Source organism: Mixophyes fleayi, chromosome 1, assembly GCF_038048845.1.
Source record: "Mixophyes fleayi isolate aMixFle1 chromosome 1, aMixFle1.hap1, whole genome shotgun sequence".
NCBI lineage: Eukaryota > Metazoa > Chordata > Amphibia > Anura > Limnodynastidae > Mixophyes > Mixophyes fleayi.
In genome coordinates, this window is record NC_134402.1 from 175604775 (window position 1) to 175629828 (window position 25054).

The window sequence follows — 25054 nt, forward strand, 5'->3', positions numbered from 1 at the left end:
TTTGAGTTCCCAGTATAGTAAGGAAATGAGACGTTTGGTAGAAGATCGCCGGAGCGAAAGCGCTTCGAAAAAGGTCAACGGTCTACGACCTAGAGTTAATTTATTGGTAGAGTGAAAATTTCTTAATTGCAGGTATTGGAAGAAATATGTGTTTGGGGTATTAAGTTTTGTTTTTAATTCATCAAATGAGGGAAATGAGATGTCTTTGGTGATATCGTTGAGGTAGCGTATGTCTTTTCGTTTCCAGTGTTCAAAAGATGAAGTTATACACCCTGGTGGAAATTTGGGGTTATCAAAGATTAGGATGATCGGGCTGGGAGTAGGAGCAAGGTTAAATTTCACGTTTGCTCGATCCCAAAGAGATAACGAGTGGGCTACAATTGGGTGATGAGAAACGGATTGTGGACGACTGGTGCGAGGGAGCCACAGGAGAGAGGATGCAGAAGAGACACCCAAGCTTTCTGCTTCGATCGAGACCCAGACCCTGGAGGAATTAGGAGAGTTCCATAACACGCATTGGGCAAGTTGCACTGCTAAATAATACTGCCTAAAATTGGGTACCCCTAAGCCACCACCCCGCGCCGAACTCTGCAGGACGAGAAAGGCGGACTCTTGGGCGTTTTTTGCCCATTATAAATTGCGATGTGTAGTGTTGTAGAAACTTGAAAACATATGGGGGAATGTGTATTAGTAAGGCTTGATAAAGATATAGTAATCTAGGCAAGATGTTCATTTTGATTGAATTGATGCGTCCTATCCATGAAATAAAATGTTGGTGCCAAGCTTGAAAATCAGATTTAATCCGGGAGAGTAATTTTGGGTAATTAACTTGAAAAAGTTGGTTATATTGCTTAGTGACGTGAATGCCTCAATATTTAATCTTTTTTTGATGCCATTTGAAGGGAAATTGCTGAGAGAGGGAAGATCTAGTTTTATCTGTCAGAAAGAAATCAAGAACTTCTGTTTTTTGGGGGATTTATTTTGTGTCCTGAGATGGCACTGTAAGTGTTGATATCTGCAAGGAGGGGGGGGGGAGGGGGGGTAGAGAGACTGCTGGATCCGAGAGAGTCAGGAGAACATCATCAGCATACAATGATATTTTGTGTTCAGATTTCCCTGCTTTAATTAAAGATAAGCCTTATTAGATCGAATCTTTGCAGCTAGGGGTTCAATTAGAAGGGCAAAGATTAAAGGTGACTTGCCTTGTCCCGTTGGAAATTGAAAAGGGGGAGGATGAGACCCCGTTGGCCACCACCGTTCACCTGGGTGATTGGTATAGAGCTAGTAGACCGTCTAGAAATTTACCAGAAAAGCTCATTGACCTCAAGATCCTAGACATGAAGGGCTCCAGATCTACTTTTCTGGTAAAAAAAAAAGATTAAAAATATTTTTTTAAAAATGCATTGAATCGGAAATAAATAAAAAAATAAAACCAGGTATTACCCTCTGTTATCGCCATCATGAGATGGCATTAGTGTTAAAAGGACAGCGGCTGTACTGGTAACACTGCTGTGCATGATAAATGGGCTTTCAATGCTTTGCACGGGAGACAATTTGCTACAGGCTCTAAATACGTTTTCCGTTTTCGCCAGAGAAAGGGCTTTTCTCCCATTGATAAATAGACCCCCATATAATTTGGAGGAGTTTGTTAACATTAGGATACACCAGCTTACTAGCATGTTGTAAATCTTGATAAGGGAGTTTCAGGAAGACTATACCTGTGCCAGACAATAGGAACATTGGATGATTGCTTGGCCTATAACGCATTAGTATTTTCACCTCAGGGCAGCCACTGATTCGGATTAGACTAAAGAGCTGACATCAGCACCCCAGATGCACGTGGGTCCCTTTTAGTTAAGTGGTTAAAAACTAAACTTGTTAGTAAAATATATTGTGCAGTGTGGCACTAAAGAGAGGATTCTCAATGCAACCTTTCATTGAAGAGTTCTCAGTTTAAGTTTCTTACTTTCAGACTTAGTTTCCAGATTACTCTACTTAAAGGTAACAGTATATACTGGCCCTTCGCTCCCATTAGGCAACCTTAGGCAGTTGCCTAGGGCGCCTGAACCTGCATGGCGCCGCTAGATTTTCTAATCTAGTCAGTTGTTCTAAGAAGAGGACGGCGGCGGCCATTACTAAATAGCAGCAGGCGCCCCTCCGCTGCTGCACTTCTGTCCCAAACCGCTGACAGCGGTTTGGGACAGAAGTGCAGCGGCGGAGGGGCGCCTGCTGCTATTTTGTAATGGCCGCTGCCGTCCTCTTCTTTATCCGATCTGATGCGCCCTCACATACCTCTCCCGGAGTTAAACATCTGAAATATGACGTTATACCAGGAAGTGCAGAGGGATCTGGGTAATGTAGTTTTATGGTTTCCTCTTCTCCTTTGAAATTATGCCTAGGGCGCCGATAACGCTAGCACCGGCCCTGAGTATATATGAGTGTCAACCCCTCACTTATTGAAAAGTGCATTTTGCTTGTTAAATGTAGACTATAATTGGTAAGTAGGACTACTTTGTGATATCTCCTTCACTATTGACTGAAAAGGTTGGCCGCAAACTCTACTATAAGTTAATTTGTGATATAACATAGCTTCTTTTTATTTCATACCTGGCACTGTCACCCATTTACACTGTGTTTTAATGTTATGTCCCTGTTTTTGCACAATTATTTTCCAATTGAAAGAACCTTGGCTGCATTGTCATTGCTAAACTCCTATATGGTACGACAACCATCCCTCCCTGTCATCTAGGGGCCTGATTCATTAAGGATCTTAAATAAATAAGGTATCTTATTTCAGTCTCCTGGACAAAACCATGTTACAATGCAAGGGGTGCATACTAGTTTTCTGTTTTGCACATAAGTTAAATACTGACTGTTTTTTCATGTAGCACACAAATATCAACTTTAAATTTCAGTGTACAAATAAGTTATCAAGTATTTGTGTGTTACATGAAAAAACAGTCAGTATTTAACTTATGCTCAAAACAGAAAACTAGTTTGCACCCCTTGCATTGTAATATGGTTTTGTCCAGGAGACTGAAATAAGATACCTCTTCATTAAAGATCCTTAATGAATCAGGCCCTAGGTTTGTAAATGATGGCAAGGTATCGTACAATCCCAAAAGTACACTTACAGATACATGCATCTATATATGCAAGTGTTTCTTTCTCATGGAGTGATAATTTACTGATATTACTAAGAAATATCAGAGGAGGTCCTATAAGGATGATACCCAAATGTGTCTATCCTCTGGACCTCTCACCATCTGTGTTGGCCCAGGTTACTGAATGTCTCTCTGCCATTTCATCTTGGATGTCCTCTTGCCATCTCAATCTTTTAAAAACAGAACTAATAATTTTCCCACCAGCCAACAGATGATACCTACTTGATATTTCTATTTTTGGTTACAACATGTCAATAAATCCTACCGTTCAAGCTCGCTGCCTAGGTGTGATTCTTAAATCAGGAATGTCCTTTGTTCCCTACATCCAATCTATACCTAAGCAGGGGCGGATCTAAAGAATATTTGTACCCGGGGCGATGTAGGGGGGGGGCGATTTAGGCCCAGCCCCCTTTTTGACATCTGAGGCTGCCGGCGGCTGCACTCTATGTGCAGGTCCGTTCAGCAGTGTCAGGCAGGGACAGTGTGCTCCCCGGGTGCTCTGATTGTGTTTAAAACACAATCAGAGCAGCCGGGCAGCACACTGTCCCTGCCTGTCACTGCAAACGGACCTGCACATAGTGTGCAGCCGCCGGCAGCAAGCCCCTGCTAGGGGGGGCGATCGCCACTGTACCTAAGTCCTATTACATACATTTAAAAAAACATAAAATAAACCTCTGCCTCATATCATATAAATACAGTTCATAAAGGGAGCATAGAAGGATAAAGCAATGCATTTATTAAAAGATGTAGGAAGACATGGAGAAAAGCTTCTTTAATTTTGGGCTAAAGTAGCCTACTTTGTTCCTAATTGTAATAAGTGTTGCAAAAGTAGCAGGTTGAACTAAACTAGGTGGCCAAAGATGGATTTCATTGCTGGTTTAATCTCTCAACAGGTGTGCTATATACACAAACATAATGGAAATATGATCCATAAAAAAAATATGACTGGTACAAGAGATTCATTAATTACAACATCACACAAAAGCCACAAATCATTAGCAGAGAAACTTCCCACTATTGATTTAAAAATATTCAGCAGCTGTTTAAAATGTGTTCCAAATATTTACTTCATGCTCCTGGCAAATGTAATATTTGTGTGGATTGCTTTAATTTAATAAAAGAACAGCTAGAAATTAATTAATTGTAAATCTTTTATAGTTTAAAATGCACATGCTATATTTTTCAATATCTTGGTTTTAAACTTTATGGAGTCTCTCAATTAGGTAAAAATACAATATTTTATAACAAACTCAATAAATTATAGCTTCATTTAATTGTCCCTTTTTGGCTGTCATTTTCATATAATATTGCGCATATAAAGAGTTGTCTTGAAAAGGTCACATATGGTAGCCTTTATTTAGTTTTACAATTCAATGCAGGGGATTGTAGCTTTAAAGGACATACCACCCTAGAGTACATAGTAACTTTCCTGCTTAGAGCCAACCTGTGTTTGGATTTCGCTTTAAATTTTTGTTAAAACATTGTTCCTATTTATCGCTCTAACCCAGCGGTTCCCAAAGTGTGCGCCGCGGCTTCCAGGGGTGCTGCGGCGCTGTCACAGGGGTGCCGCGGGCAAGCCAGAGAAAAAACAAACAAAACTTAAACTTACCAATCCGCGCAGCACCGGGACCCAGCATCCTCCTCTCTCACGCAGCTTGTCACTGAATATCAACATTCAGTGACAAGCTGCGTGAGAGAGGAGGATGCTGGTTCCCGGTGCTGCGCGGATTGGTAAGTTTATGTTTTGTTTGTTTTTTCTCTGGCTGGCCGCGGCAGGGGGGCATAGTGAGAGGGAGCGTGACAGATGGCCAGAGGAGGAGGACAGCGTGACAGAGCAGAGGAGGGGGACAGTGTGATAGAGGGCAGAGGAGAGGGACAGCGTGACAGAGGGCAGAGGAGGGGACAGCGTGACAGAGGCCAAAGGAGGGGGACAGCGCGAGAGAGGGCAAAGGGGGCAGCGTGTGAGTGGGCAGTATGAGAGGGCAGAGGAGGCAGCGTGATTGAGGGCAGAGGGGGCAGCGTGAGACGGGGCAGAGGGGGCAGAGTGACTGGATGCAGAGGGGGCAGTGTGTATGGATGCAGAGGGGGCAGTGTGTCTGGATGCAGAGGGGGCAGAGTGTCTGAATGCAGAGGGGGCAGAGCGTCTGGATGCAGATGGGGCAGACTGTCTGGATGCAGAGGGGGGCATTTTTGCATACAACAAAATAAGTATTTCTGTCTTGACCTAAATACTTATTACATTTACTACTTATTAAACAGGACTGCTCGGTAATTATTTTGGAGGTGCTCCAAAAATATTACCGTTAATACGGTAATATCTCACTGGATTTCAGCTCGCAGCTCAAATCGGTTTTCTCGCGCAGGTTTACCGTAATAACGGTAATATTTTTGGAGCGCGGGATTTTCGGCGATCCCGCCGTCAACTGAATATGCCCCTAAGAGTGCCGCGAATTGCAAAAGTTTGGGAACCACTGCTCTAACCACTACGACCACCACTGCAAAGCCAGCAAAACATGCAGGGTCCCACTTCCTTCTTCCAAACACTCACTGTTCCGGAGATATTCACCTAGGGCCTGATTCATTAAGGATCTTAACTTAAGAAATTTCTTATTTCAGTCTCCTGGACAAAACCATGTTACAATGCAAGGGGTGCAAATTAGTATTCTGTTTTGCACATAAGTTAAATACTGACTGTTTTTTCATGTAGCGCACAAATATCAACTTTAAATTTCAGTGTACAAATAAGCTATACAGTTAAGATCCTTAATGAATCAGGCCCCTAGACCAATGTGTGCATCTGATGTTCCTCCAGAAGTAACAGCTAAAGGTAGAGCAATGGAAAGTTGTACTAATACTATGTACTAAACAGCTTTTGTCACATTGGTGCCTTAGTATCTTTCAACTAAAAATAAGCACTATTTATATTGTTCTGGCAGATGATATTTATATTAGTGCTTTGTATCTAGAGATGACTGAAGAAAATTTTGCATCAGATGATGCAGTTTTACATATAAGTGATAAATTCCAGTTATAGGAACTTAGAGTTCTGCTTATGCTAGGCAATGCTGCAGAAAGGCCATTCCGCACTGTATTTGTGAATTCCGCATATTGCAGAATTTATAGTCTATAAGTAAAGCTAGAATGACGGCAGTAATAGATTCTGCTCTGTGCTGTGGTTCAAATTCTGGGCAAAACAAAAAAAATGATAGATGGAATTTTGTGTGGTATTCTTAAAACCAAGGGCTAGATTTACTAAACTGCGGGTTTGTAAAAGTGGAGATGTTGCCTATAGCAACCAATCAGATTCTAGTTATCATTTAGTTAGTACATTCTACAAAATGACAGCTAGAATCTGATTGGTTGCTATAGGCAACATCTCCACTTTTTCAAACCCGCAGTTTAGTAAATATACCCCCAAATGTTGCTGGAGAAATTGGTGAAATTCTACAGCCAACTATGGAATTCTGCTGAACTGTTTGAAAACTTTGGTCATCTCTAATTGTATCTTTTCAAATAAAATCTTTGAAAAGATTTTGGTACACTTTTAATTTATTATGTTCTTGTTCCCTGCTAGCTTCATAGTTCACACCTTTTATGTCCATACTAAAATGAATTGACATCAGGGACTCTTGAAGTAGAGTGAACAAAACACACGGTGGCTCATGTGTGTCAAAAGGCAAACATTCACAAGTTTCCAAAGGTAGCAGTGTTACACCAGAACTAAAGTAAATATATTACATACATGAAAAAGCAGAAGGATATATAAAGAATATGCTTTTCTTTTATGTAAAGTATCTTGAACAGTGAGGATTCAGGGAAAATATGAAACACCATACACTATACAAAACCTTAACAAATTAATAAATCATTAATACACATTAACACAATAATTAATACATAACAGTTTAGAAAAGTTCAGCTGTCTTCCATCATGGTTTCAATAAAGAAAAAGCAAATGTTTATTTTGCAATTAAAGTGAATGTTTTTATCTTGAATGTAGGACCATATTTCTAAATCATTAATTGTTAAGCAAGGGGACATTGGGACATATTTTTAGTTTAACAGAGTGAATATATAACTTTAGAAGTATTGAGTACAATATACAAGAAAATGTTTAAAAGAAAATCAAATCACTCTTAAAAACTCAAGTGAAAGGGTTCAAATATCATGCTTATTGCTTAAGGAGATAGAGAGGATCAATATGTCTCAATTTTAACTGGAAGACAAATGCTTGGCGCAGTTTGCTGTCATACTACTGTCTAGGGGAAATTGATTAATTCAACATTTGTGGTTTTGTATAGGGTCTCAGGAGAAATGGGAAATGGCTCCATGAAACCCAAGCCACTGAGGCATCCAGATGGACAATTGGTGACCCTCTCAGTCAGCTCCTGCAGCAAGTTCCGTAATACTGATACCATGAAAGGAAAGGTATGGGAACTAGAAAGAGAACTTAAGATGAAGGAAGAGGAACTGATGAAGAGAGAACACATATTTCAAGACTTGCAGGAGAAGTTTTCCAAACAGACCCAGGTGATTTCAGAAATCACAGAGGAGCTTCAAAACAAGTGTGTCCAACTTAACAAACTGCAGGACGTTATCAGCTCTCATAGCGGAAACTCCTTAACACCCACTTTTAGAATGTTGCATGGTTCCCCAACTAAAAATCATCATACATTGCCTTCAAGAAATGTACAGACTTCACCATTTAAGACATTGTCTGGATTTTTCAGCAATAGTAAACGGAAAGGAGCTAAGGCGGGGGTCTCTGCAGAACCTACTACTAGAACTTATGACCAAAGTAATCCACCAAAGTTCTCGTTTGAGAAAGCTCGTGTTACAAAAGATTCAAGGTAAGCAATAATGATTTTCTTCTTTCAAGGATGGTCTTAAGTTTAGCATGTTGCTCTTTCTCAGAACTGGATAATACCAAGACAAAGTTATGTTATAAATGCAAAATTTCTTTTTAACTAGAAGGATAGTAACACATGTAGGGATATTTTACTGTTTTCAGGAAACATGCAGTCTCTGAATACTTGATCTTGTAATTATGAGCGGGACCCTGGTATTACATTGACAGTTTTAAAACATTAAACAGCTGCATTAATGCCACCAACTAAATGGATATAGCGTAACACTTTGAATCCCATCATTACTGCCTCAAGGGTGCGGTGAAGATCTTTTTGACACTAACCACATTGTTATCTTGTAGGTTATTTTAATGGGAATACGTGCACTAACCGGAATGTTGCGCTTAGTGGGTAACTGTAATGTGTTAGCAAATAAAGAATCGTGCATCAATCAGTTTAGTAGTAAGATCAACCAGTTACTTAACAGAGGAGCATGTTGACCACACGCTGTGTTAATGAAGTATGATATATTATTCTAAAGGGAAAATACACTTTAAATTTAGGAGAGAGACAGTGCTGCAAAGATGCAGATTGCCTCAGACATCAGGTGTTCGGAGAAAACAATTGTCTGATTTAATGTTTTCTCTATTTGCCATTGGACAAAGAAGCTGGCAAATTTAATAATAACAATATGTGAGTCATGCAAAAGCATAGGGGTATGGTGTTGGCAAGTAACACAATACCATTAGTAATAATGGGCAGCATATAACTACCCTAAATATTAGACATCATAAAACTTAAATAGCAACCCTGTGTCCCTACCCCACTTAGAGTGTCTGCCTGTACTCCATCACACTTACAATGCTGACCTTTGCTCCATTACATTTACAGTTCCAACCTGTGCCCCATTACACTTAGAGTGCCCTTTAGAGCCCCATCACACTTACAGTGTCAGGCTGGGGTACCTAAATCCTGGGATAACTAAATGAATCATAACCGCATGCATCATCACGCATAATTTATGGTGCCAAACACCAAACTGTAAAACATCTCGATAGGAAAACATTCCTGGCTCAGCATTAATAAGACAAAACCTCAAACTAAGATAGCTTTAATATTTGGGCATAATTGTTTGGACATATGTACAATAAAAATGAGGGTAAAAGTACACAAGTTAAATTTTGTATAAACTGTAAATATAAAATATACTAAACATTTCGGTGTTTACTTCCTTTCTTTTCATCTATAAACAAAATCACTCATTGCTCTGTTGCAAAGAAGATAAATGAGCAACTGAGGAGAGAAATAAAGAGAACAAACCACATATGTCTTTAAAAACATAATAAAATTGTTCTGTTATGTAGCTATCACCATTGAATCACATATTGTTTTTCACTGCAACTGCAGTATGTGTATTTATAGATTTGCCCACCATTCTTAGCCATGTTAAATGTTGAGTAGCTCTGTTTTAATCTTGACAGAAAAGGGATTATCATAATACTAAAGTAAAATATAAGGCTAAACCACACCTCCCAACATTTATTCATGCAAAAACGGGAGATAATTTGCTCCAACCCGATCCAATCAATCTCTGCCCCAATCTGATCACTTTTGGTGACGCCCCACCTATTTATGTGTAAATCACCATTTATGACATCCACAAATCAGCACTGTCCTGCCAAAATTGGGACAGTTGGGTGGTATGCTACACACATACTAAGTCTTCCACAGAAAGCTGGTCTTCTCCCTAACACCACAAACGCCAAATCACATCACACACTTCACCTCCGTTCACCACAACAGATCATTGCTCCCTAGCTGCATTCCACTCTCATCCTGCTTTTGCTCTCCTTCTCTTCTATTCCAGACCTCACAGCTGTTCCTCACCCTAAATGACCCCACATGTCCTTCCCTTCACCTTCCAGTGCCAGCTCTCACTGCCAGTCTCACTATTCAAGCATGCAGTGATTACTCCTATTCTAAAAAACCCAAAATTCTGACCCAAACTCTCAATTTACCACCCCATCTCTCAGCTCCTATGCCCCTCCAAACTTCTTGCGAGAATTGCCTCACTTGTTTCTTTTCTGCAAACAATCTATTGGATCCTCTTCAATCAGGCTTTCATTCTCAAAACTCCACAGAGACTGCGCTGACCAAGGTTATCAATGATCTGATCACAGCTAAAACTAAAGGTGATTACAATCTTCTAATTCTCCTGGATCTCTCTGCTTCATTCGACACTGTTGACCACTCTCTCCGCATACAGGCGCTACAATCCCTAGGTCTTCAAGACATTGTCCTATCCTGGTTCTCATCCTATCTCTCTAATCGCTCTTTCAGTGTTAATTTCTCTGGAACCACCTCCACTCTGCTTCCTTTATCAGTTGGAGTACCACAAGGCTCAGTCCTAGGTCCTCTGCTATTCTCTATCTACACCATTTCTCTTGGAAAACTAATACACTCCTTTGGATTTCAGTATCATCTCTATGCGGATGATACACAAATTTATCTATCCTCTCCTGATCACTCACCATCTGTGTTGTCTTGCGTTACTGACTTTCTGCCATTTCATCTTGGATGTCCTCTTGCGAACTCAAACTCAATCTTTCAAAAACAGAATAATATTCCCACCCAAAAATAGAAGCTTCCTGCCTGACATTTCTATTTCTGTTAACAACATGACCACAAATCCCACCCTGCAAGCTCACTGCCTAGGTGTAATCCTTGACTGGCAACTATCCTTTGTTCCCCACATCAACTCTATATTTACATTATGCTGCATACATCTAAAAAACATTTCCAGAATACGTACATATCTCACACAAGATGCTGCAAAAACTTTAATTTATGCACTCATCATCTCCTGCATCGACTATTGTAATTCCTTCCTTACTGGTCTTCCCAAAATCAGACTCGAGCCCCTAGAATCTATTTTGCATGCAGCAGCTAGATTGATTTTCCTTGCAAATCGCTTTTCGTCTGCTGAGTCACTCTGTCATTGGTTGCCTATTTCTCAAAGAATCCAATATAAAATTATTTTACTAACATACAAGGCCATTAACAAAATTGCATCGATATACATTTCCTCATTTGTCTCAAAATATCTCCCAACTCGATATCTCCGTTCTGCACAAGATCTGCGTCTCTCTTCCACTCTCATCGCATCCTCCCAAACTCGGCTGCAGGACTTTTTTCGGGCTGCACCCAATTTATGGAATTCACTCCCTCGCACCACAAGATTTTCCTCTAGTCTTCAAACCTTCAAGCATTCTCTGAAAACCCACCTCTTCAAACAAGCTTATAATATTCCTCTACCACCCTCTAAATCTCCTTAGGTAACCGTATTAGCACCCTCTACACAGCTAACACAAGACAGCATTCCTCTGACCAACATAGTTGTGTGACTGAGCATACAGCCTACTAAATACTTTTTAACCTTTGCATTCTAGCTGGACAAATATTCAATATGATGTAGCACTTACCCTTGTGTATCAAACCATTGTCTCATAGGTTGTAAGGTTGCGAGCAGGGCTCTCTTACCTCTCTGTATGTATGTATTACCCAGAATTGTTTTATTACTGTTTGTTCCCAATTGTTATGCGCTGTGGAATCTGCTGGCACTATATAAATAAATGTTGATGATGATGATGATGATGAATAAAGTATAATAGGGGGAATTGTAAAGATGACTGTTTCTCGCTCCTGATGAACCCTACTACTTACAGAGAGGATCACAATCCCAAAGCTGGCATGATGCCACCAATTTGCATTACGGCTTTTATCTACTTGCCACACATAGGCCCAAGGTACAGTCCACTTAAGATAGTGGCTGTGACTATGGGACTACAATCCTAGCACCACTATTTTAGTCTGCGGCTTTGTTCAAATAGGTGCAAGCCTTGGCTTAAGTTAGAAGCATTACATCATCATCACCATTTATTTATATAGCGCCACTGATTCTGCAGCGCTGTACAGAGAACTCATTCACATCAGTCCCTGCCCCATTGGAGCTTACAGTCTAAATTCCCTAACATACACGCAGACAGACAGAGACTAGGGTAAATTTTTGATAGCCAATTAACCTACTAGTATGTTTTTGGAGTGTGGGAGGAAACCGGAGCACCCGGAAGAAACCCACTCAAACACGGGGAGAACATACAAACTCCACACAGATAAGACCATGGTCAGGAATTGAACTCATGACCTCAGCGCTGTGAGGCAGAAGTGCTAACCACTTAGCCACCGTGCTGCCCGTAGTCACAGGTTAGCAAACCACTAAAGCCTGAAGGAGGGAGTTGATGTGGAGAGCATGGAGTGTCTGTTGATAGCAGGTCCTGGAGTTTTTTAAGATTTGAGAGCTAACTAGTTGCTATACTAAAAATCTCTCTCATAATTAATTACAGAGCAAATAAGCAGTAACTCACGGAACCCAACCAGCAATTAGCTTTATTTTGTAGTGGATAATGATAATAATTATAATAATAATAATAATAATAATAATAATATTGTCTGTACAATGTGACTGACAATGATGCTGGCTATAGCAGTACGGTATGAATATATGGACAGCTACATAGTGCCCCCTATATAGTATTAGGCTTGGGTGACATACCATGGTCAAAGAGGGGCATTGCATGGTGGGCATTACCTTAAATTTGGTCGGGGGAGGGGCGCAATTGCAAATTTTTTAAGACAAGGCAGCAAAAATGATTGATTACACCTCTGCCGGCACTTTTGCACGTTGGTAATAAATAAGCCATAGTGAGAGGCAAATGCTTCCAAGGAGAAATCTTCAATATGTCAGCTCTTAGAATTAGTGCCAGTTGGCAGTTATGCAGTTTCCAAGTCCATGTCCAGTATTTTCTGCTGCTGGTTTTATCCATCTCAAGTCTGGACCCAAACATAAAGTTCCTTATTAGATTAAATCTAGGAACCAGGTTGCCATGGTGACCACAACATTTCTGCTAGTAGGCACATCTTCTAGTTTTACAGATGGAGTCAGAGGCAGCTTGGTTGCCTCTCAGTTGCAGACAACCATTTACAAAAGGGAACAATTTTCTCTCCAATACTTACTGTCCAACTAAAGGTAATGAAATCCATGCAATTTAATATGGCAGAACAAGGCAAGATGGTTTTCAACTGACACTTATCATACCACTCTCATCTACATTAGAGGGGAGTTGTGAGAGACTATTGTGTACCAGGTGTAATAAGTTGTGTTGGAAGCTACAGTGTGCAGTTACACAGTGCTACAGGACATGTCTGCATTTTTAAATCAATAATAATACTTGGCTGCACTACCTAATTGGCTCCCCTCCTCAGATGCCTTTTTAGTCTGTTCCTCCTTTAGAATCAACTTTTTCTTCCATTGATAAAATTCAGTCTCTGAATCGTTTAATGATAATCAATTAATTGATGCTACTTTCCATTTTGTAGCAGAGCTAGAATGCCTTTTACACTCACAAATACCTCCATTCTGCATACATATCTTAGTATTTTTTTATTATACATGCAACAAACATGTTCTCATATGTAAGAGAAAACGATCTGTTTTTAAGTGCTCTCCATATGGAATGTTGTGTGACCTACATCCCAATTAGCTGCCAGTGTTGCTCATCTGGGAATACACCGCCAGGTTGCACAAATCACAAAGCAATTAGTACTCAACATACCTTTTGCTGGATGGGTTAAAAGGATTAATAGTTACATCGTAATCAATATTTTTGCCTCCAGGCTGGTAGCTTTAATTGGCCGACGTATGCCAAGATTTAAAGTTTTGTGGAATATGCAAACCGCAAGGTTGTCTAAGAGGGTGTGGTATGTACATTTATTTTCGTCATGGCAATTAGAGATTTCAGCGCCATTGCTTTTCTGTAATCCCAATGGTATAATAATCTCTGTGTGACATTGTATGATTTATGTTAAATGCCTATTATACAGGTTGCCGGAAGCGCTTCAGAGAATACAGATTATATGTACATTCTATATGTATACTTATATTCTTTTATGTCACACTGTCTCAAAAATGGCACAGATTTGTAGTACTGCCTTTTTTTCAGCAACTTAGCAGACAACAAAATATTGGTTTAATTCAGAGTTCCTTATTTCCGTATTTTATTTTATACCGAACAACAGAAAAATACAAGTGCCTTCTGGTGCGTAATATATATATATATATATATATATATATATATATATATATATATATATATATATACACTGCATATATCTGAATAGAAGAGTAAAAATCAACATCAAGCAGCTGTACTAAGAGATTCTGCAGTCTCCAATATGCATCAAAGAGAAAAACAGTTTTGCTAGTTGGCACTGGGTTGTCTTTTCTCACTTTGTTAGAATCTAATAAAAATACAATTACAGAAATATCTCTGAAATCCACAAGACAGCACATAAAACTTAAAACTATTTATTCATAATAATGTATACTGGCATATGTAAACAATCAAAATATACTTTTGATAATGGCCATGATTTGATAACGGCCATAATTCAAATTTTATCAACATACAATTTATCTATCTTAGGAACTTTAAAGTCCCATAATTCTAAATTTGTGTTCACATACAGTTAGTCGATCTTAGGAACTGTAAAGTCCAATCAAATTAAGTCTCTTGCAGAAGGCATAGAGGGCCTGCTTCATGATTGGATATAAGTCTGTTTACATGGCGTATCTTGCGTGAAATAGCTCTGTGCTTGCTCAGATATGGACCATATGCAATTGCATGTAATTAATGTTTGAATGCAAATGACATAACTGCCTACGACTTGAGAAAAGGAACAGGGAAGGAAAAGGGCAGACTAATATAGGCTATGTACAGTGAAGGCGTACCACGGGCATTCCTAAGCTGATGCGGCAGATTCAAGTCCTGGGTTTCTTGTGAGTATGCTTGGTTTCAGCCTTATCATTTGCACCAGCTACAAGCCTGGTGTAAGTACTGACTGATAGTGATAAATTAGTCTTAGTCTTTGTATGTGTTAAAAGGATCTTGATTTACGTATTTAATGTTAAAAAAACATTCCTGAATACAATTTTTTATCAAGTATATTACTGTTGTGAGTTGTTAATTTACTTTAATATTACTTAATAATATATCATGCTTTTCATGATTTCTGATGTTAACTTAAATTGCACTTACACTTACAGCAAGTAATGTTTAGGTAGGTCATACTTACACCCAGATTCAAATGGAAAGGTACGTTTTTTTTTTTTAAGAGTTATACAGCTGTGTATTTTTAGTAACTAGCTTGTTTCTCTTCTACTTCTGTAGTTTCATGTGAAATAATCATGCTGGAGAGGACAATTCGTAATAAGCTTGTTTCCAGGTCTAACTCAGTCACAAATATGCAAACAAGCTCTCACTGTACTTGGCCTAATCTAGCCCACCTCTGCCTAGAGTTTGGTTAATTACACAAGTAGGTGGTCTCAGGTTTAAAAGAGAAGCCACACTTTCTAAAATCGTAGTGTGTATAAATAATCAAACACACTTCCTGTTTTTTTCTCCCTAGTTGCATACGGCAATCTAATTATGTTTATTTAACAACAACTGTCACTAGGTACTAAGATATAATGTAGGCTGACAATGAATTCAGGATGAGGAACAGTGAAAGGGAATTGAGTAATAGTTTAACTTTTGCTTTATTTAATATTCTTGGCAGATTGTCAGGAAAACAGATATTACGCATCTTAGAAATTGTGTTCTTTTTGTTTAGGTTCTGTCTATTCATAATGAATTAATCGTCACTTATTTTTCTTTTTTTTTTTAAAGTGAGAAAAAACTGATAACTGATGCATTAAACAAGAATCAGTTTCTAAAACGACTAGACCCACGTCAAATCCGAGACATAGTAGAATGTATGTATGAGAGAAGATACGGTCAAGGAGAATATATTATTAAGCAAGGTGAACCAGGCAGCCATATCTTCGTATTAGCCGGTAGGTGTTTTAGCATCTTTATCTTTGAATTTGCTGGATGGAAATTGTCCTTGTGATTACTTTGAATGTTTAGGAAATGTTCAGCTGTGACTGTATCTAGTCATGGAGAAAAATACAGCAGGTGATGTGGTTAAACTCTGTTACTCTGCACTCAAAATGTACTTAAATAAACATATCTGCTAAAATGGAAGCATGGTCTCAACAATGAAATACTGTCTTTAAACATAAAAAGTTGTTATACACATGCTATTTCTGGAGCCCTAAGAGACCACACTTGGTATCCCAATACTCTTAAGAGCTAGCATTTCACTGGCGTGTCTGCATTATACATGCAAATCCTAACCTCAGCAAACATCTAGGGCTGCTGACGTTTGTGGTCATTTTCAAATGTACCTTGTACTGGTTTCACAATTCATAAGGAACAGGTTTTTAACAGAATAGATTTTACATGAATTAAAAAGGCAAATTTTGATCTTTAGGTTGTAACTTGTATGTTTATCAAGAATAGCAATGTGGTGTTAACAAGCTTATCTTAATTATAAAAAAAACAATAGTAACATTCTTAGACAGAGCTATGAAAAAACATTCTAAACTAGTGTAATATTATATATTAATGGTGTGCTTTTAATAATAAAGGCAATATGCATAATGGTTTATGCGTTTGGTACTTCGATCCATGGGTTTTTTTGTGAACCTTATTTGGGAAAAAACATTTCTATATGCCACAGTGTCTTGCACAAAGACCAAAGCACAAATATCTTGTACTCAGGTAATCAAGAACAGTATACATCATTTCAACTGGAACTGTCCCATCCTTTTTCCTATGATAAGGAAACTCACTGTCTCTTTTCTGTACACTATCACATTTCGCACCTGTAATGCCTTCCATTGAAAAGATTTGGCTTTGTGTTTTACACACTCTTTCTCCTTAATATCTTTATCTGTCTCTCCCTGCACTATACCCTTGATATTAGAGCACAGTCCTGCAAAACGGATTTTATAAATAAATCTTCAAGTCTCCCTACCAGTTCCCTATCTAACAGTGATATAAGACTCAGTCCATTTAATTAGGTAATATAGGGGGCGTGGCCTAATACCATTCTGAGCGGACGTGTGTTGGACCAGCTCCAAGCTCAATTGCCTATTTTTTGCGGTAATTAGCAGATTACACGTCTGATCTGGGTGCCTATTAGTGGAAAACCGAGAGGGGAGTGCCATCTGTGCCCTATGGAGCTCCGTGAGCACCCCTAATACTAGGTCGCACAAACATAACTAACCTTTCATACCCTGCAGCCCTGAAATCCACCAATTGCCTCATTACAACCTGCCACCGCTGAGACTGTGTGCACTCCCTTAGCCACCGGCATACTACAGACATCTGACACCCGGACTATACATTGAATAGCTGCGAGTGGCTCTCAGGTGTCTGCGGCATGACTCGTGCCCTCTGGCTTCCCCGACTGATATCTGCTGGTGCGTGCTGGTAGATACCTCTTACCTGGGGGGACCAGGGGAACAGTTCCTCTGAAACGCTACAGCAAATGGAGTTTCCAGCTGCAGCCATAGTCCAGAGTTCCTGGAAGCCATTGCCACTGCTTCATTTCCGGCTGCAAGTGAGCCTCTTCATCTCTGCTCACTCTCCTGTCAGGGGACTGCATACGAAGCTGCCGTATAACTCAGGAACTGTGCCAGTGTGTCTCCATCAACATTTAGTGGATGAACAGTAATATTCCTCCCACTGCTGTGAGTCTAATACAAACACTTGCAACTGCATTCACCCAAGTGTTAATGAACATCTACTAACCTTTACTATTTTGTGCACCCTGGGTCATTTATAGTTTCGGTTGGTGGATACTAGACGGCTGAACAGTGAGCCACACACATTTTTCCTAACCCCCGCAGCTGTTTCTTGCAACCAATACTATTAAAAACATGTACTGAATCGGTCGGAGACCGACGGAGACGTGCTGTCCCAATCTGAAGATGTCAAACAAGTAACGCCTCTGACGCATTCCCTACCTATGTCTATTTAACATCATATTGGATCCACTCTGGCAACTGGACACAGCTTTCTGCCACACCTGTACCTCTATTGTTTTGGTCTGAATCACTCCCGAAAACTACCGAGATGGGACCCAAGAGGCTCAAAGGTACTACTGTTAACTATTTCAAACCTTTGGCTTCGGACTCTTAACTCTTCAGAGTCCCCTATATCTTTGGAATCTAGAGCTCCTGTTTAGTCTGACCCTATGGCGTCCCCCTCCTCCACGTCTATACCTCTGGATCCCAATGCACCCTTCACAGTAGGTACGATGCAACAAATACCTGCTGCTCAAAATACAGAGCTGACTACAACTCTGAAGCCTTCTATCCGTGAACTTAATAGCGAAATAGAGGAAATAGGGAAAAGCACTAATCACCTGGATCAGAAAATGGGAGAGGTTGTGACATCTCATAATGCTCTAATAGATGATCATGAAGCCCTTCGCCAGGAACTGAACTCTCTTAGGGATAAAATGGCAGATATGGAAGATCAATCAGAAGCACACCGGAATCATGGATTTACTCTCTTATGTCATCTCTCTGTTCCGCAAGCTACTCCCTTCAGCTTCAGATAGTGCCCTCCTCATTGACAAAGTCCACTGACTACCTAAGTCGAGAACATTCACGGGCTCATCACCAAGAGACACACTACTCCGGATGCACTTTTTCCACATTAAGGAACAGCTCCTATGAGCTGCACGAGTTCTGTCTGATATTCAAATATTTCCAGGCTTTTCTGCAGCTACAATCCTCAAGAGACATTCACATAAATTTTACACCACAGGGAATAAGGCAGGTTGTATGCTAGCGAGAAAGCTTTGAGGCCAACATGCTAGAAATTGCATTCGCCACCTCTCTGGAACTGATGGTGTTAAAGTCTTGAACCCACGAGACATTGCATATATATTCACTCAGTATTAATCAGGCCTCTATAATTTGAAAGACAATCAAAATTCCCCACAACCCTCCTCTATTGACGTACAGAACTTTCTCCATCATCTACATCTTCCTACAATAGACACAGACGATCTCCAGGCCCTAAATAGACCCTTGACCCCAGATGAAGTTATTGGAGCTATCAAAACTATCCTGAGAGGTGAAGCTCCTGGCCCAGATGGTTATATCAACGATTTCTTTACTGTTTTCCAGTAAGAACTTGTCCCTTTATTAGTTGACCTATTTAATAGGGGCACGGACTGTGGTTCCCTCCAGAGATGTTGGAAGCCAGAATTGTAACCATCCCAAAACCGGGGAAAGTTGAGACAGACTGCCGAAATTATAGGTCAATTGCTCTTCTTAATACAGATTTGAAAATTTATGCTAAAATGATTGCTCGCAGGATCAGCCCGCTCCGTCCCTCTCTCATTCACCCTGATCAGGTGGGTTTGTTCTGGGACACCAGACATTAGATAACACTAGGAGGGTCCTAGATATACTTGAGCACGCCTCAAACCACGGTGCCGAGCTGCTAATGTTTTCTCTGGACGCAGAGAAGGCATTTGACAGACTGCATTGGGACTTTATGAGGCAAATACTAATCAAGTTTTGGTTTCAGGGAACCATCCTGCAGGCAATCATGACATTATATCATGGTCCCTCTGCTAAAGGTTTTAGTAATGAGTTTTTATCTACAACATTCCCTATTTCAAATGGAACACGACAGGGATGCCCCTTATCACTTCTTATCTATGTTTTAGCAATATAACCTGTGGCAGAGTATATGCGACAGCCTGTGACATGTAAAGGCTTTGCCCTTGGGGGGGCTACCCACAGTCTGTGTCTTTTCGCGGACAAGGTTCTCCTATTTATATCAGACCCAGAAACACCATTAGGGCCGCTACACATTATTCTAAATGAATATAGCCAACCGTCATATTATAGACTGAACACCACCAAAACTGAAGCACTTCCCCTGAATATCCCTCTAGAATCTTTGACCTGTTTAAAAGCCAGATTCAAATACATTTGGAAGGAGTAGTCACTTTCCTACCTGGAGATGTAGGTTCCAGCAAATATTACAGAGATATTTGAGATCAGTTATCCCCCATTAATCACACAACTCTATAAATTACCTAACTCTTGGTTATTATATGAAATTTCATATTTAGACCGGGTCGCAGCCTTTAAGATGATGCTCCTACCCAAGCTAATGTACATATTTAGGACTATCCTCTATATAACTCCGAAGAAGTTTATGTCTGCTCTGCACTCACTAATAATTCGCTATGTTTGGAGAGGCTAACCTTCTAGACTCTCCTACGCCCGAATGAAACTCCCCAAGAAACTAGGAGGCCTACTGTTACCAGACATTTCTAAATATCAGGAAGCATGCATTCTCTCACAGATTAGAGACTGGTTCCTTCCTGCTTCGCAGGGTTGATATGGAGAAAGCCATTTGCCTTGGATCTTCCGTACCTGATTTAATTTGGCTCCCCAAACCACTGAGGCCACAATTGGTCAACCCTATGGCCTCTATTACTGATGCACTTAAGGTTTGGGATAGAACTATAGGTACATCACCAGACTTTATTTCTCCGTCCAGCAATGTTTCCCTTTTCACTGTGTCTACCCTACTACCAGACTTTGACATTTCCAGTTAGATCTAGTCTGGACTCTCTTCTATTGCACTCTTGTTTGGCCCTGGGGGGCTCCACTCCTTTGCACAGTTGCAGGACACTTACGACATCCCACACAAAGACTTCTATAAATATCTGCAGCATTGGATTGGGAACCTACGATTATTCCACTCCCGCCTCTCCTCTACACTAAATTAACCAAAGGGAACGATAAAGGAGGTATCACATTTTGGTACCATCATTTACTTGGACTAGCGGATATCTCTAAGCATGTTTCCCAAACCAGGTGGGAGGCTGAACTTAACATGTCTCTTTCCCTGTCTCATTGGGAATTATTTACAGTTACTTATCTGCAGTATCAAAATGTACTAATCATGTAGAAATGTTATTAAAGCTACTATATCACACCTACCTCACCCCAGCTCGTCTCCAGAAGATTTAGCCTAACCACTCTAAATTTTGCTGGCCTGGGTGTGGAACTGTAGGTGATCTATATTACATGTATTTTGGTCATGTCCTGTTATTCAACCACTCTAGCAAGAGTTTTTTGATCTAGTTCGAAAATTGACCTCCATATCATTAACCCCAACCCCCCTTGCGGCCCTCCTCCATCTTTGTCCTGACCAATTACCTAAACACCATAGATACGTCTAAGGGCACATTTTGATAGCTGCAAGGGCAGCAATAGCGCAGCTTTCGAAACATCCGTCTTCCCCTACACTCCACAAGGTGATTGCGAAAATCCATTTCAGCTTTCACATTGAGACACTATATCATCATCATCATCATCATCATTTATTTATATAGCGCCAACATATTCCATAGCGCTTTACAATTGGAGACAAACATAATAAACTAATAAACAAACTGGGTAAAACAGACAAATAAGTGAGAAGGCCCTGCTCGCAAGCTTACAATCTATGGGACAATGGGAGATTGACACATGAGGTTAAGTCTACATTTTGCATTTTGGCCCAGCCAGACTGCAAAGGTAAAAGTGAATCATAAGCTAAATGATTCCGTCACACAACAATGTTGGTCAGGGGGTAGTTGTCTTGTGTGAAATTGTGTAACAGGCGGTAACAGGCTAAAGGTAGTAAGGTTAAGAGGGTGGCTGAGGAATATTATAAGCTTGTCTGAAGAGGTAGGTTTTCAGAGAACGCTTGAAAGTTTGTAGACCAGAGGAGAGTCTTACTGTGCGAGGGAGAGAATTCCATAGAGTGGGTGCAGCCCGAAAAAAGTTCTGTAACCGGGAATGGGAGGATGTAATGAGGGTGGATGAGAGACGCAGATCTTGTGTAGAACGGAGTTGCAGAGTTGGGAGATATTTTGAGACAAGAGAGGAGATGTATGTTGGTTCAGCTTTGTTGATGGCCTTGTAGGTTAGTAAAAGTATTTTATATTGGATTCGGTAGAAAACAGGCAGCCGGTGTAGAGACATACAGAGTGATTTAACAGAAGAATAACGATTTGCAAGGAAAATCAGTCTTGCCGCAGCGTGCAAAATAGATTGTAGGGGTTTGAGTCTGTTTTTGGGAAGACCAGTAAGGAGGGAATTGCAATAGTCAATGCGGGAGATGATTAGTGCATGAATTAAGGTTTTAGCAGTGTCTTGTGTGAGATATCTGCGGATTCTGGAAATGTTCTTTAGATGTATGTAACATGATTTAGATATAGAGTCAATGTGGGGAACAAAGGATAGGCGTGAATCAAGGATTACACCTAGGCAGCGAGCTTGTGGGGTGGGATTTATGGTCATGTTATCAAGAGATAGAAATGTCAGGTATGCTCTTGTTGGCGGGTGAGAATATTATTAACTCTGTTTTAGAAAGATTAAGTTTGAGTTGACGAGAGGACATCCAAGATGATATGGCAGAAAGACAGTCAGTTACACGGGACAACACAGATGTCGAGAGAAGAGAGGAGAGGAGAGGCTAGATAGATTTGGGTATCATCCGCATAGAGATGATACTGAAAGCCAAAGGAACTTATTAGATTTCCAAGAGAAGCGGTATATATAGAGAACAGCAGAGGACCTAGCACTGAGCCTTGTGGTACTCCAACTGATAGGGGAAGCGGAGCAGAGGTGGCTCCAGAGAAATTAACAGTGAAAGAGCGATTAGAGAGGTAGGATAAGTACCAGGATATAACAGTGTCTTGAAGACCTAGGGATTGCAGCGTTTGTATGAGAAGAGAGTGGTCAACGGTGTCAAATGCAGCCGAGAGATCCAGGAGAATTAGGAGAGAGTAATGGCGTTCAGTCTTAGCAGTGATCATATCATTGACAACCTTGGTCAACGCAGTCTCTGTGGAGTGTTGAGAACGAAAGCCAAACTGAAGAGGATCCAACAGGTTGTGAGCAGGTTGTTAGATGCCCCATACTCTATGTCACTGTCCTCCCCTATTGATAAATGGATGTCATGGCATGTCTTTACTACAGATGACGAAGGCTCCAAGCTTATCCATCCTATTATCTGTCTAGCCCCACAGACTCAGCATCAATGAATCAATCATTGGCCCTTAATCAGGATCTCCCTGCTGTAATCCAACCTAACTCCCTGTCCATCTAGAGCTAAAGAATGTACCGTATTTCCCCAAGTATAAGACGCACCTTAATTTTGGGGCCCAAAAGGAAAAAAAAGATGTATTACATAAAGACTGACAGCTTCAAGACTGTGGGAGGCGCCTGAAGGACCTTAATGTCCTTTTGCCAATCAGCGGGGACAAGCTGTGTAAAACAGCCAGCACGGACATGCTCTGTGAAGCAGCCAGCGGGGACAAGCTGTGTGCAGCAGCCAGCGGAGACAAGCTGTGTGCAGCAGCCAGCGGAGACATGCTGTGTGAAGCAGCCAGCGGGGAAAAGCTGTGTGAAGCAGCCAGCGGAGACACGCTGTGTGAAGCAGCCAGCGGGGACAAGCTGTGTGAAGCAGCCAGCGGAGACAAGCTATGTGAAGCAGCCAGCGGAGACACGCTGTGTGAAGCAGCCAGCGGAGACACGCTGTGTGAAGCAGCCAGCGGGGACACGCTGTGTGAAGCAGCCAGCGGGGACAAGCTGTGTGAAGCAGCCAGCGGAGACAAGCTATGTGAAGCAGCCAGCGGAGACACGCTGTGTGAAGCAGCCAGCGGAGACACGCTGTGTGAAGCAGCCAGCGGGGACACGCTGTGTGAAGCAGCCAGCGGGGACAAGCTGTGTGAAGCAGCCAGCGGAGACAAGCTGTGTGAAGCAGCCAGCGGAGACACGCTGTGTGAAGCAGCCAGCGGAGACTTGCTGTGTGAAGCAGCCAGCGGGGACAAGCTGTGTAAAACAGCCAGCGGAGACATGCTGTGTGAAGCAGCCAGCGGAGACACGCTGTATGAAGCAGCCAGCGGGGACAAGCTGTGTGAAGCAGCCAGCGGAGACAAGCTGTGTGAAGCAGCCAGCGGAGACACGCTGTGTGAAGCAGCCAGCGGAGACACGCTGTGTGAAGCAGCCAGCGGGGACAAGCTGTGTAAAACAGCCAGCGGAGACACGCTGTGTGAAGCAGCCAGCGGGGACACGCTGTGTGAAGCAGCCAGCGGGGACAAGCTGTGTGAAGCAGCCAGCGGAGACAAGCTGTGTGAAGCAGCCAGCGGAGACACGCTGTGTGAAGCAGCCAGCGGAGACTTGCTGTGTGAAGCAGCCAGCGGGGACAAGCTGTGTAAAACAGCCAGCGGAGACATGCTGTGTGAAGCAGCCAGCGGAGACACGCTGTATGAAGCAGCCAGCGGGGACAAGCTGTGTGAAGCAGCCAGCGGAGACACGCTGTGTGAAGCAGCCAGCGGGGACAAGCTGTGTAAAACAGCCAGCGGAGACATGCTGTGTGAAGCAGCCAGCAGGGACAAGCTGTGTGAAGCAGCCAGCGGGGACAAGCTGTGTAAAACAGCCAGCACGGACATGCTGTGTGAAGCAACCAGCGGGGAAACGCTGTGTGAAGCAGCCAGCGGGGACACGCTGTGTGAAGCAGCCAGCGGAGACTTGCTGTGTGAAGCAGCCAGCGGGGACAAGCTGTGTAAAACAGCCAGCGGAGACATGCTGTGTGAAGCAGCCAGCGGAGACACGCTGTATGAAGCAGCCAGCGGGGACAAGCTGTGTGAAGCAGCCAGCGGAGACAAGCTGTGTGAAGCAGCCAGCGGAGACACGCTGTGTGAAGCAGCCAGCGGAGACACGCTGTGTGAAGCAGCCAGCGGGGACAAGCTGTGTGAAGCAGCCAGCGGAGACAAGCTGTGTGAAGCAGCCAGCGGAGACACGCTGTGTGAAGCAGCCAGCGGAGACACGCTGTGTGAAGCAGCCAGCGGGGACAAGCTGTGTAAAACAGCCAGCGGAGACATGCTGTGTGAAGCAGCCAGCAGGGACAAGCTGTGTGAAGCAGCCAGCGGGGACAAGCTGTGTAAAACAGCCAGCACGGACATGCTGTGTGAAGCAACCAGCGGGGAAACGCTGTGTGAAGCAGCCAG

General features: G+C 41.7%; 1 protein-coding gene across 1 annotated transcript in view; it reads left to right on the forward strand.

The window, feature by feature from the left end:
* Positions 1-25054, forward strand: part of PRKG2 (protein kinase cGMP-dependent 2) — a 115214-nt gene that overhangs the window by 2694 nt on the left and 87466 nt on the right. The window contains exons 2-3 of the mRNA XM_075204553.1: positions 7466-8014; positions 15796-15962. Of these exons, the coding sequence (XP_075060654.1) occupies positions 7479-8014; positions 15796-15962 (703 nt within the window). The 5' untranslated portion in view covers positions 7466-7478. The remainder of the gene's footprint in view (positions 1-7465; positions 8015-15795; positions 15963-25054) is intronic.